The sequence below is a fragment of the Mobula birostris genome, chromosome 1 (assembly GCF_030028105.1).
Source record: "Mobula birostris isolate sMobBir1 chromosome 1, sMobBir1.hap1, whole genome shotgun sequence".
NCBI classification, from domain to species: domain Eukaryota; kingdom Metazoa; phylum Chordata; class Chondrichthyes; order Myliobatiformes; family Myliobatidae; genus Mobula; species Mobula birostris.
In genome coordinates this window covers 96,726,298-96,739,960 of record NC_092370.1, presented here as the reverse complement: position 1 = coordinate 96,739,960, position 13,663 = coordinate 96,726,298, and the positions used below count along the sequence as shown (strand labels likewise).

At 43.3% G+C, this 13,663-nt stretch overlaps 1 protein-coding gene across 4 annotated transcripts in view; it reads left to right on the top strand.

The window, feature by feature from the left end:
- The window catches only part of tsnare1 (T-SNARE Domain Containing 1), a 997,034-nt gene that overhangs the window by 525,726 nt on the left and 457,645 nt on the right, over positions 1 to 13,663 (top strand). For all 4 annotated transcript variants that reach the window (XM_072267235.1, XM_072267104.1, XM_072267180.1 and 1 more), the window contains exon 5: positions 3,872 to 3,962. In XM_072267235.1, coding sequence (XP_072123336.1) covers positions 3,872 to 3,962 — 91 coding nt within the window. The remainder of the gene's footprint in view (positions 1 to 3,871; positions 3,963 to 13,663) is intronic.

The window sequence follows — 13,663 nt, the reverse complement described above, 5'->3', positions numbered from 1 at the left end:
TCTGTCATTTCATCATAGCTAATCCATTTTCCTCTCAGCCTCAATCTCCTGCCTTGCCCCCATATCCCTTCATGCCCTGACCAATCAAGAATCTATCGGCCTCTACCTTAAACATATTTAAAGACTTGACCTCCACAGCTGCCTGTAGCAAAGAATTCCACAGATTCACCATTCTCTGATTCTAAAGAAATTCCTCCTCATCTCTGTTCTAAACTGACATCCCTCTATTCCCACCATCCTATAGGTCTTTCCATACCAGACCATGGTGCAATCAAGACATTATACTCTCCACTGTGCATCTGTAGAAGTTCGTCAAACATTTAGATGGCATGCCAAATTTTCTCAAACTTCTAAGAAAGTAGAGGTGTTGTCGTGCCTTCCTTGTAATGGCAATTGCGTGCTGGGCCCAGGACTAAACCTCTGAAATGATAACGCCAAGGAATTTAAAGTTGCTGACCCTCTCCACTGCGCTGCTAATGAGACTCCCAGATTCCTCCTTCGGTAGTCAGTTATCAGCTCTTTGGTTTTGCTGATATAGAGTGGGAGCTTACTACTTTTGTACTATTCTGCCAATATCACTCACATATGGTGATCCATCACCACCTTTGATATGGCCAACAATAGTGCTTTCATCTGGAAACTTAAATATGGCATTGCAGGCGAAGCACGCAGCCTTGTGCTGCACCCGTGCTAATGGTGGCTGTGGAGGAAATGTTGCCAATCTGAACTGACTGGGGTCTGCAAGCCAGGAAATCGAGGATGCAATTGTGCAAAGAGATATTGAGGCCCAGTTGTTGTAGCTTATTGATTAGTTTTGAGGGGATAATAATGTTGAATGCAGAGCTGTAGTCAATGAAGGGCATCCTGATGTTTGCATCTTCCCTGTCCAAATGTCTTGAGTGAAAAGCCAATGAGATGGCATCTGCTGTTGACTTGTGACAATAGGCAAATTGGGAGTTGATCCAATTTGTACCTCATGCAGCAGTTGATATGTTTCATCACCAACAACAGAACAGTGGATGTACAGCTACTGGATGATAGTCATTGACGCAGGTTACAATCTTCTTGGCACTGGTATAATTGGAGTCCTGCTTAAAGCAGATACGTAACACAGACTGCTGATTTGAGAAGTTAAAGACATCAGTGAACACTCCAGCCAGTTGGCTAGCACAGGTCTTCAATACTTGACCAGGTACCCCTTGTGGGCCAGATGCTTTCCATGGGTTCAGCCTCCTGAAGGATGCTTTCACTGTAGTCTCACAGGGTCGTCAAGGGATGTGGGAGTTCATGTAGGTGCCTCCATGTTTTGTTGGAAAAAGCGAGCAGAAATAGCACTGACCTCATCTGGGAGTGAAAACTTGTTGTTACATATGTCTTTTGGTTTTATTTGTAGGAGGTGATAGCACTTAAGCCCTGTCACAGCTGTCGGGCAAAGTTCAGTGGTTCAAGTTTGGTTCAGAGTTGCCCCTTCACATGTGAACTGGATTTTTGGAGGTTGTACCTGTACCTTTTATATTTTTCTTGGTCACCAGATCTGGCCCTCAGTAGATTGCAAATCTCTTGTTTCATCCAGGGCTTCTGGTTGGAGAGGACTCCGAATAATTTTGTGGGGACACCATCGTCCATGACTGATTTTATGAATTCTGTGACAACCGTGGTATATTCGTTCAGATCCTCTGATGAGTCCTTGAACATGGCCCAGTCCACTGACTTGAAGCATCCCTGCAGCTGCTTCTCTGCCTCCCACACCCACCTCAATGTTGTACTTACCTCGGCAGTCTTGCTCTTTAGCTTCTTGCTCTTTAGGTAAGAAGAGGAAAGCCAGATGATCAGGTTTTCTAAAATGCTGTTCAGGGATGCAATGGTAGGTATTCCTTATGGTATTATAATAGTGGTTGAGTGTGTTGGGACCCCTGGTGCTGCAGGTGTTATGTTACTGATAAGTCAGCAGAGATTTCTTCAAGCAAGCCTGGCTAAAGTCCCCAGCCATGATTTCAAGATTCAAGATTCATTTTTTATCAAAGAATGTATAAATTATACAACCTTAAGATTTGCTTGCTCATAGGTAGCCACAAAGCAAGACACCCATAAGAACCCATTTTAAGAATTAGTTCACTTAAGTAGTACTTAAAGGGAAATCATAGGCTGCAGATTGCAATGATAATAGCTCGGAAGGAGCATATCTAGAAGTTTTATGAGCTGCTTGCAAAACATCACTATGTATCACTGGCACTATCTTAAAGATGCAAAGATAGCAAACAACGCTATGTTGGTGTACAATCATCATTCTTCATGTTCCCTATACTATTGATCAAAAAGATCTGTTTCACTTCAGTAAATTAGTTTTGTAAGTTAGCATTTATACTGGATTTCCTTCCTGTTGTTTTAGATTCTCAATAAGGATTGAGCATAAGAATTTACATTTGACTGTTTATGGAGGGGCATACTATACATTCATCTGAGGTACTTAATAATACACACAAACAAATAAGACCATAAGATATAGGGACAGAATTAGGCCATTTGGCCCATCAAGTCTGCTTCAACATTTCATCGTGGCTGATACATTATTTCTCTTCAAATGTGCTTTCAACTGGATTTGGTCCTTGCTGACTGACACTTCCTCTCATCACTTTTCTGGTCTTTCCTCTAGACCCTCCCTGTTATTTATACCCAATGCGCCCCTGTCCAGTGTTCCTGCTACATGGAAAGGAGACTAGGCCTTGCAGCCTCTCAAGTCTGCTGTTATTTTCTGGTTTCAATGCTAATTTGTACCTCATCTGTTACCATTGTTCCATTTTATACACGAGTCCTGATGAAGTGTCTCGGCCCGAAAGACTGTTTACTCTTTTCTATCGATGCTGCCTGGCCCATGGAGTTCCTCCAGCATTTTGTGTGTGTTGCTCAGAGAGTTGTAGAATTAGTCAGCTCCATCATGGATATTAGCCTTCTAGTGTCCAGGACATCTTCAAGTTGCGGTCTCAGAAAGGTAGCGTAGAACATTAAGAACCTCCACCACCCAGGCCATGCCCTCTTCTCATTGTTACCATCAGGAAAGAGGTAAGAATGCTGAAGGCACACACTCAGAGATTCAGAAACAGCTTCTTACCCCCTGCTATCCAATTTCTAAAAGGACATTGAACCCACGAACACTAACTAACTATTTTTTCATTTCTGTTGTTGCACTGCTTATTCTAATTTAACTATTTACTATACATACATATATTTACTGGAATTTGGCTTTTTTTCTACATTTATCATTTATTGCATTGTACTGCTGCTGCAAAGTTAACAAACTTCACGACATATGCCAGTGTTATTATACCTGATTCTGATTCTGATAAAAAGCACAATAAGCGTAAAGCCTGTGTATAGACTGTGTATACACAGACTGACTGTATGTACATAAGTGACTCTAGGTGATGTGCATGTAGCGGGGGTGGTGAGATGGGTTAATGAGTGCAGGTGTCCATCAATGGTCGGATTAATGGGTGAATATCCACTGTGGGATAGAATCCAAAAAGGCAGGTAGTTAAGATTTTATTACTTCCATCTTTCAAAAATGTTTTACAGATATAGCACAAAATTTTCTGCACTGTTTTCTGGCATAGAAAAATACAAAGCCAGAGTCATTTAAAAAGTCTGACTTGAATTATCACAGCTAAAACATTCAAATAGCTTAAATATCATCTTTACATCATAAATTGGTGAGAACACATTGAAATTTTCCAATAACTTAGAAATATTTCTATTTAAATCTCTGATGATTACATCCTAATCGTTGTTCTTTCCACAGTTATTTCAGCTGATTTATTTCAAACATACTGTTTATTTTATTTATTGTTTCCTCCTTCTTTCTGTCTTGCCAAAGGCATACAACTCAGCAGGAGACGAATAAAACCATCAGTTCATCGACAAAGTATATTAAGCAGCTCTCAGAAATAGTACGCGGATCGTCCAGGGTAAGTGCAGCTGAAATGTTACAATAACTTCAGATATTATGCAAATGAATCCTGAAACCAAAATGTAATTGCCAGAAAATTAAAACTGGCAAGATTTGCATATAAAATATAATTACTTCTTGCCTTGGCTGTTATCCATTTTAACTAATGTAGTCATTGCACTTTTGCATCCTGAATTATTAATCGATTTTAAATTCAAGTTTTATTAATCCATCAATAATGAAATTCCATTTAATATGTAAATCCCCTTTTTTGAGACTGATGCACCAGAGGTTTTGAGCAGTTTTTTCCCCTCTATTTTAATAGACAATTCTGCCTAAGCTACCACATCTGTTCTGCTTCTGAATGAACTGATTTGTCACATTCACGGAAAAGTACAGAGAATTATTGCCTAAGATTGACAAGATTATCACCATAAGAGGGAAACTTGGCATGTGGTCAATGTAAGATGGGCCCTCCCTTTCAGTATAAACAGTTGCTGAACATAGTCTGTGAAATGGGTTGGAGAATATTGGAATCCAATTTAAGAAAAATGAAATCAGAGCATTGCTTGGATCTGAGCGTGCTGACACCTCTTGCCAAAGTGAGGATGCACTAATAGGTAACATCATTATCAAAGTTATAAAGGGTCAAGAAATGTAGAGCAAGTGAAAAATGCTATAAATTGTAGATTCTGCAGTTTGCCGGGGCACTTATCACCTAAGAGCCCTATATCACAAAAATATCCACGTTGATAAAATCCAGCTGTCAACGTGTGATCAATGGTGATTGCCTGAGTGCCAAACTTAAATACATTATTTTCCATTCATCATGCCTCAGCACATTTAAACTAGAACATTGTTGTGATTTCTATTCTGATCCAAATAATGGCTGCTATCACTGCTATTAAACTACCATGGCTGCTGCCACCACATCTATCTAGTTTCAGGCCAAGATCCCCAATTCCATAGCATCTCAGCTCCCAAATCAATGACGAACTGTGTGTCTCTTTGTAGTAGTATATATTTCACTTGGGGCCTAGTCCAGGACACTGACAATTTAACATACAGCCCGTATCCTCATCTCCTCCCTTCCCCACCCAATAAACCTGTCCACATTCACTGGGTATCCTGTATTTGGTTGAATCTTTCTTAAGTGAGCCTTCACAATTATCTTGTTATTTTTTTTTGTGTGTAGGTGTGTTTTGGTTGGTTATTGCACTGAATACATTCAGTTCTCTGTTGTTTCAATCTTTGATTTGTGTTTGCGACACCATGCAAAATCAGGGCGCAGAAAATTTTCTGGATGTCTTCATCTGCATCTAATCCAGTAGTTGCTATGAATAAGTATTACTATCAACTAAGTCCCCCCCGCCCCGATGCTACGTATAAAAGGCATATCCTGCACAGAAGTGACAGTGATGTAAAGGTCGATGCCATTAGCAATCTTGTTTTCTGATGATATTGCCAAGTGGGAGCACAGAGATGAGAATGAGAATGAGCAGTATTCTTAGGGAATATTTCAGGTAGTAATTTGACTAAGGGAAGACCACGACAAGTGATTTTCTGGCTATGGGTTGATTGATAAAAATGGAACCTGGCAAATGTGGTGACATATACCAATGTGGTTACAAAGAGACAAAGTCCCCACCTACATCCCAGGATTATGCTCCACTTTAGATGAGCTGTTTCAATACAGCTGCAATACTGGCATGCTCCAAGCAATTTGAAAAATTACACAATTTTATCAAATGCACAAAAGTAGAACAAATGCATTCCAGCTAATTACTTGGACGATAAGACCATGGGACACTGGAGCAAAATTAGGCAACTTGACCCATTGAGTTCATTCCATCATTCCATCATGGCTGATTTATTATCTCTCTCGATATCATTCTCCCGCCTGCTCCCCATAACCTTTGACGTGCTGACTTATCAAGAAACTATCAACCTTTGCTTGAAATATACTCAATAACTTGACCTTCATAGCCATACGTGGCAATGAATTTCAGAAATTCACCACCCTCTGAATAAAGAAATTCCTTCTTAGCTCTGTTCTAAATGGACATCTCTCTATGCTGAGACTGTGTTCTCTGGTCCTAGGAAACATCCTCTCCACACCCACTCTATCTAGGCTACTCAATATTTGATGGGTTTCAGTGAGATCCACCATGCTTCATAAAGCCTCAGCATCACATCCTTGCTCTTATATTCCAGTCCTCTCAAATGAATGCCTTCCTTAACACCAACTCAACCAGCAAGTTAACAAAGACTTCCAAGTCCCTTTGCACTTTTGATTTTTGAATTTTCTCCCTATTTGGAAAATAGTTTCTGCCTTTATCCCTTCTGCCAAAATGCATGACCACACACTTCCGTATACTATATTCCATCTACCACTTCTTTGTCTATTCTCCCAACTGGTCCAAGTCCTTCTGCAGACTCTTTGCTTCCTCAACACTACCTACCCCTGCATCTATCTTTGTAACTTCTTCAAACTTGGCTACAAAGCCATCAATTCTGTCATCCAAAGTGTTGACATATAAGGTGAAAAGAAACAAATGATGCTTCATCACTCTGCTCCCAGTCATCAGCTAAGGGCTGAGAGTTTTCTAAACTCTATCATCATCAATAACCTATGCACTTAGGGTTTGTTTGGGATCCATCAGCACCATTCAACTCCAGACACATGAAAGACTGAAGATGGGGAAAATCTAGAGCAACACACAAAAAATGCCAGGCAAACTCAGCAGGATTGGCAGTATCTATGGAGGGAAATGAACAGTCAACATTTCAGGTTGAGACCAGAAGGCAGTAACCAGAAAAAAGGGGGAAAGCGAAGAACATGAGATGGCAAGTGATTGGTGCATCCAGGTGAGAACGAAGATAATCATGTGAGTAAGGGAGGAAGCTTGCCCATCTCCAAACCTGTCTATCTCTTACACCTTCTTCCCTCTAGTTCCCACCTCTTCCCTTTATTCAATGGCCCATTGTCTTTACCTATCAAGTTCCATATTTTTCATCCTTTGGCCTCTTCCACCAATTATCTCACAGCTTCTCATACCAATCTCACTTCTTCCTACCACTGTCCCCTTCCCTTCTGCCAGCTTGTGCTCCTCCTACTCCCTCAATATTTTTATTCTGCCTTCTGCCCTCTTCCTTTCCATAGAACCATAGAAACTACAGCACAGAAATAGGTCTTTTGGCCCTTCTTGGTTGTGCCGAACCATTTTCTGCCTAGTCCCACTGACCTGCACACGGACCATATCCCTCCATACACCTCCCATCCATGTATCTGTCCAATTTATTCTTAAATGTTAAAAAAGAACCCGCATTTACCACCTCGTCTGGCAGCTCATTCCATACTCCCACCACTCTCTGTGTGAAGAAGCCCCCCCTTATGTTCCCTTTAAACTTTTCCCCCCTCACCCTTAACCCATGTCCTCTGGTTTTTTTCTCCCCTTGCCTCAGTGGAAAAAGCCTGCTTGCATTCACTCTATCTATACCCATCATAATTTTATATACCTCTATCAAATCTCCCCTCATTCTTCTACGCTCCAGGGAATAAAGTCCTAACCTATTCAACCTTTCTCGTATCTGAGGTTCTCAAGTCCCGGCAACAACCTTGTAAACCTTCTCTGCACTCTTTCAACCTTATTTATATCCTTCCTGTAATTTGGTGACCAAAACTGAACACAATACTCCAGATTCGGCCTCACCAATGCCTTATACAACCTCATCATAACATTCCAGCTCTTATACTCAATACTTTGATTAATAAAGGCCAATGTACCAAACGCTCTCTTTACGACCCTATCTACCTGTGACACCACTTTTATGGAATTTTGTATCTGTATTCCCAGATCCCTCTGTTCCACTGCACTCCTCAGTGCCTTACCATTAACCCTGTATGTTCTACCTTGGTTTGTCCTTGCAACATGCAATACCTCACACTTGTCTGCATTAAACTCCATCTGCCATTTTTCAGCCCATTTTTCCAGCTGGTCCAAGTCCCTCTGCAGGCTCTGAAAACCTTCCTCACTGTCTACTACCCCTCCAATCTTTGTATCATCAGCAAATTTGCTGATCCAATTTACCACATTATCATCCAGATCATTGATATAGATGACAAATAACAATGGACCCAGCACTGATCCCTGTGGCACACCACTAGTCACAGGCTTCCACTCGGAGAAGCAATTCTCTACTACCACTCTTTGGCTTCTTCCATTGAGCCAATGTCTGATCCAATTTACCACCTCCCATGTATATCTAGCGACTGAATTTTCCTAACTAACCTCCCATGCGGGACCTTGTCAAAGGCCTTACTGAAGTCCATGTAGACAATATCCACTGCCTTCCCTTCATCCACTTTCCTGGTAACCTCCTCGAAAAACTCCAATAGATTGGTCAAAAATGACCTACCACGCACAAAGCCATGTTGACTCTCCCTAATAAGTCCCTATCTATCCAAGTGCTTGTAGATTCTGTCTCTTAGTACTCCCTCCAATAACTTACCTACTACCGACATTAAACTTACCGGCCTATGATTTCCCGGATTACTTTTCGATCCTTTTTTAAACAACGGAACAACATGAGCCACTCTCCAATCCTCCGGCACCTCACCTGTAGACAGCGACATTTTAAATATTTCTGCCAGGGCCCCTGCAATTTCAACACTAGTCTCCTTCAAGGTCCGAGGGAACGCCTTGTCAGGTCCTGGGGATTTATCCACTTTAATTTTCCTCAAGACAGCAAGGACCTCCTCCTTTTCGATCTGTACAGTTTCCATGATCTCACTACTTGTTTCCCTTAATTCCATAGACTTCATGCCAGTTTCCTTAGTAAATACAGACGCAAAAAACCTATTTAAGTTCTCCCCCATTTCCTTTGGTTCCGCACATAGCCGACCACTCTGATCTTCAAGAGGACCAATTTTATCCCTTACGATCCTTTTGCTCTTAATATACCTGTAAAAGCTCTTTGGATTATCCGTCACTTTGACTGCCAAGGCAACCGCATGTCTTCTTTTAGCCCTTCTGATTTCTTTCTTAAGTATTTTCTTGCACTTCTTATACTCCTCAAGCACCTTATTTACTCCCTGCTTCCTATACATGTCATACAACTCCATCTTCTTCTTTATCAGAGTTGCAATATCCCTTGAGAACCGAGTTTCCTTATTCCTATTCACTTTGCCTTTAATCCTGACAGGAATATACAAATTCTGCATTCTCAAAACTTCTCCTTTGAAGGCTTCCCACCTACCGATCACATCCTTGCCAGAGAACAACCTGTCCCAACCCACGCTTTTTAGATCCTTTCTCATTTCTTCAAATTTGGCCTTTTTCCAGTTAAGAAGCTCAACCCTAGGACCAGATCTATCCTTGTCCATGATCAAGTTGAAACTAATGGTGTTATGATCACTGGAACCAAAGTGCTCCCCTACACAGACTTCTGTCACTTGTCCTAACTCGTTTCCTAACAGGAGATCCAATATTGCATCCCCTCTAGTTGATCCCTCTATGTACTGATTTAGAAAACTTTCCTGAACACATTTTACAAACTCTAAACCATCTAGACCCCTAACAGTATGGAAGTCCCAATCAATATATGGAAAATTAAAATCCCCTACCAACACAACTTTATGTTTCCTGCAGTTGCCTGCTACCTCCCTGCAGATTTGCTCTTCCAATTCTCGTTGACTATTGGGTGGTCTGTAACACAATCCCACTAATGTGGCCATACCTTTCCTGTTTCTCAGCTCCACCCATAAGGACTCAGTAGACAAGCCCTCTAATCTGTCGTGCCTGAGCACTGCTGTAATATTTTCCCTAACAAGCAATGCTACTCCCCCACCTTTCATTCCTCTGCCTTGATCACATCTGAAATATCGGAACCCTGGAATATTAAGCTGCCAGTCCTGCCCCTCCTGTAGCCAAGTTTCACTAATTGCTATAACGTCATAATTCCACGTGTCAATCCACGCCCTCAACTCATCCGCCTTCCCCGCAATACTCCTAGCATTGAAGTATATACACCCCAGAAGATTTTTACCACCACTCACAACCTTTCTATTAGCGAATTTGCTTGAACTTTTAACAACATTTATTTTCACCCCAGCCACACTGTCAGCTCTGGCAGTCTGGTTCCCATCCCCCTGCAAATCTAGTTTAAAGCCTCCCCAATAGCACTAACAAACCTCCCTGAAAGGATATTGGTCCCCCTGTAGTTCAAGTGTAACCTGTCTCTCTTGTACAGGTCCCACCTGCCCCAGAAGAGGTCCCAATGATCCTGAAATCTGAAACCCTGCCCCCTACACCAGTTCCTCAGCCACTTGTTCATCCTCCAGAGTATCCTATTTTTTCCCTCACTGGCACCTAGCACAGGTAGCAATCCTGAGATTACCACCCTCGAGGTCCTGCTTTTCAACTTCCTACCAAGCTCTCTATACTCACTCTCCAGGACCTCCTCACTATTCCTTGCTATGTCATTGGTACCGATGTGCACTGCGACATCTGGCTGATCACCCTCCCACTTCAGAATGTCATGCAATCGATCAGAGACATCCTTGACCCTGGCACCCGGGAGACAACAAACCATCCTGGATTCTCTGTCACGACCACAGAACCTCCTATCTGCACCTCTAACTATCGAGTCCCCTATCACTACCCCTCTCCTCTTTTTCCACCCTCCCTTCTGCACTGCAGAGCCAGACTCAGTGCCAGAGATCCGGCTACTGCAGCTTGTCCCAGGTAAGTCATCTCCCCCAACAGTATCCAATGCGGTATACTTGTTGTTGAGGGGAATGGCCACAGGGGAACCCTGCTCTGCCTGCCCTTTCCCCTTCCCTCGCCTGACAGTGACCCAATTTCCTGTGCTCTGCTCCTTTGGCGTAACTACCTCCCTGTAGCTACGATCTATAATCTCCTCATTCTCCCGAATGATCCGCAGGTCATCCAGCTCCTGCTCCAGTTCCCTAACGCAGTTTGTTAGGAGCTGCAGCTGGATGCACTTCCTGCAGGTGTCGTTGTCAGGGACACTGGAGGGCTCCCTGACTTCCCACATCCTGCAAGAGGAGCATTCCAACATCCTGCCTGGCACCCTCTCTACGCTAGACAATCTGAACAAAAAACTTACCGGAACCTACCCTGGCCTCTGCCTGTTCTCGCCGAAGCCTGTTGAGCCAAAGCCGTCCCACTCTGACTCAGTCCACTCCGACAATGGCCGCTGTATTTGGTGGTCTGCTTTTAAACCTTGGCGTGCTACGTGACGCGCCTGCGCAGTGCAGACCCTTCTCCCCAAGCAGTGTTTTAAAAAAAAATGACTTTTTCTACCTGATTTCTTCCACTCCCTTCTTCAGCTGCTTGCTTCGACTGAAAATCGATTGCTTCCAATCCCAATTTTTTGTGTGTTGCTCCAAATTTCTTCTGTCTTCAATCTTACTTGTGTCTGGAGTTAAATGGTGTGATAGGGTCTTGGCCTAAAACACTGACTGTTCATTTCCCTCCATAGATGCTGCCCGACCTGCTGAATTCCTCCAGCATTTTGTGTGTGTTGTTCCATTCAACTCCGGACCTCATGGCAGCTGTAGCCCAAACATAGCCTATGGTTTTCTGTGATATAATGAGAGTTAATGACTTTGACATCAAGGGAGTGGTAGCTGAGCGTCACCCAAAAATCATTGTTACTATTCACTGAGAATCAAGGGGAATTTTTTGCACTGGCTGAAGTTATACCTATACCTAAATCTGAGTTATACTTGAAAACATGGCTGTGAAGAACAGATATTTCTCAGCACTCAGCCCCACCCAGCAGGTTCCTCAGGGCACTCTTCTCAGCCCAAACATCTTAACTTGAACCTCAGTGACTTTTCTTCCATATAAGGTCCAGGAAAAGGATATTCATAATGGTTGCACAGTTGTTCTTAAACATTAGCTGCTGGTGGTGAGTTGCCTTCTTGAACTGCTGCAGTTGTTGAGGTGTGTTTGTACCCACAATGCTATTAGAAGGGGATTCCAGGATTTTGAACCAGTGATGTTGATAAAACAGAGATATATTTCTAAATCAGTATAATATGTGGCTTGGAGGGCAACTTCCATGTGGTGGTGTGGCAATGTTTTTACTCCCTTTTTCCTTCTATCGGGTAGAGCTTATGGGCTTGGAATGTGAAGTCCACGGAGCCTTGATGTGTCACTGTAATGCATCCTGTAGATAGTACAAACTTGCTGCTGTGCATCGATGGTGCAGTCAGTGAATGGTTGTGCATGGGGGTGCCTATCAAGTTAAGTTCTGTATAGTAACACACACAAAATGCTGGAGGGACCCAGCGGGCCAGGCAACGCCTATGGAAAACAGTACAGTCGATGTTTTTGGCCGAGAGGAAGGAGATACACAATGTGATAGGTGACACCGGGAGGGGGACAGACGAATGAAGTAAAGAGCTGGAAAGTTGATTGGTGAAAGAGATACAGGGCTGGAGAAGGTGGAGAGGACCGAAGGGCATGGAAGAAAGAAAAGGGGGTGTGGAGCACCAGAGAGAGGCGATGGGTAGACAAGGAGATAAGGTCAGAGAGGGAAAAGGGGATGGGGATTGGTGAAGGGGAGGGGTGGGGCCATTACCAGAAGTTCGAGAAATCAATGCTTATACTATCAGGCTGGGGACTACCCAGATGGAATATAAGGTGTTGTTCCTCCAACCTGAGTGTGGCCTCTTCGCGGCAATAGAGGAGGCCACGGATTGATCTAGCAGAATGGGAATGGAAAGTGGATCTCGCTTCTTCTGGCAGACGGGGCATAGGTGCTCAGTGAACCAGTTTTCGAAACTATTCAGGTCTCTCTGGTGTACGCACCGGGAGCACCGGACTCCATATATGACACCAACAGACACATAGATGAACTGTTGCCTCACCTGCAAGGACATTTAGGGCCCTGAATGGTAGTGAGGGAGGAGGTGTAGGGGCAGGTGTAGCACTTGTTCCGCTTGTAAGGATAAGTGCCAGGAGGAAGATCAGTGGGGAGGGACAAAAGTACGAGGAGTTATGTAGGGAGCGATCCCTGTGGAAAGCAGTAAGTTGGGGGGGGTGGAGGGAAAGATGTGTTTGGTGGTGGGATCCTGTTGAAGATGGCCCAAGTTCTGGAGAATTATGTGCTGGATGTAGAGGCTAGTGGGTGGGTAGGTGAGGACAATAGGAACACTATCCTTGGTAAGGTGGCGGGAGGATGGGGTAAGAGCAGACGTGTGTGAAATGGAAGAGGTGCGGTTGAGGGCAGCGTTGATGGTGGAGGAAGGGAAACTCCTTTCTTTGAAAAAGGAAGACATCTCCTTTGATCTATTATGGAAAGCCTCGTCCTGAGAACAGTTACAGTGGAGATGGAAATATTGAGAGAGGGGAATGGTAGAACGAAAAGCCTCATCCTGAGAGCAACTGCGGCAGAAACAGAAAATTTGAGAGAAGGGAGTGTTCTGTACGGTGTCCAGCTTCTTGAGTGTTGTTGAAGCTACACTCACCTCGGCGAGTCAAGAGTATTCCAACACACTCCTTACAAGCCTTGGTGACTGTAAGCACCTGGGATATTAATATTGTGAGATTATGTGAAAATATTGCCGTTGAATGCCAGTGGGCGAGAGATGGATTTTCTCTTGTGGGATATCATCTTTGCTTGGTACTTGTGTAGCAGTAATGTTCCTTGCCACTTATGCCTGGGTCAAGATATTGTTGAGATTTT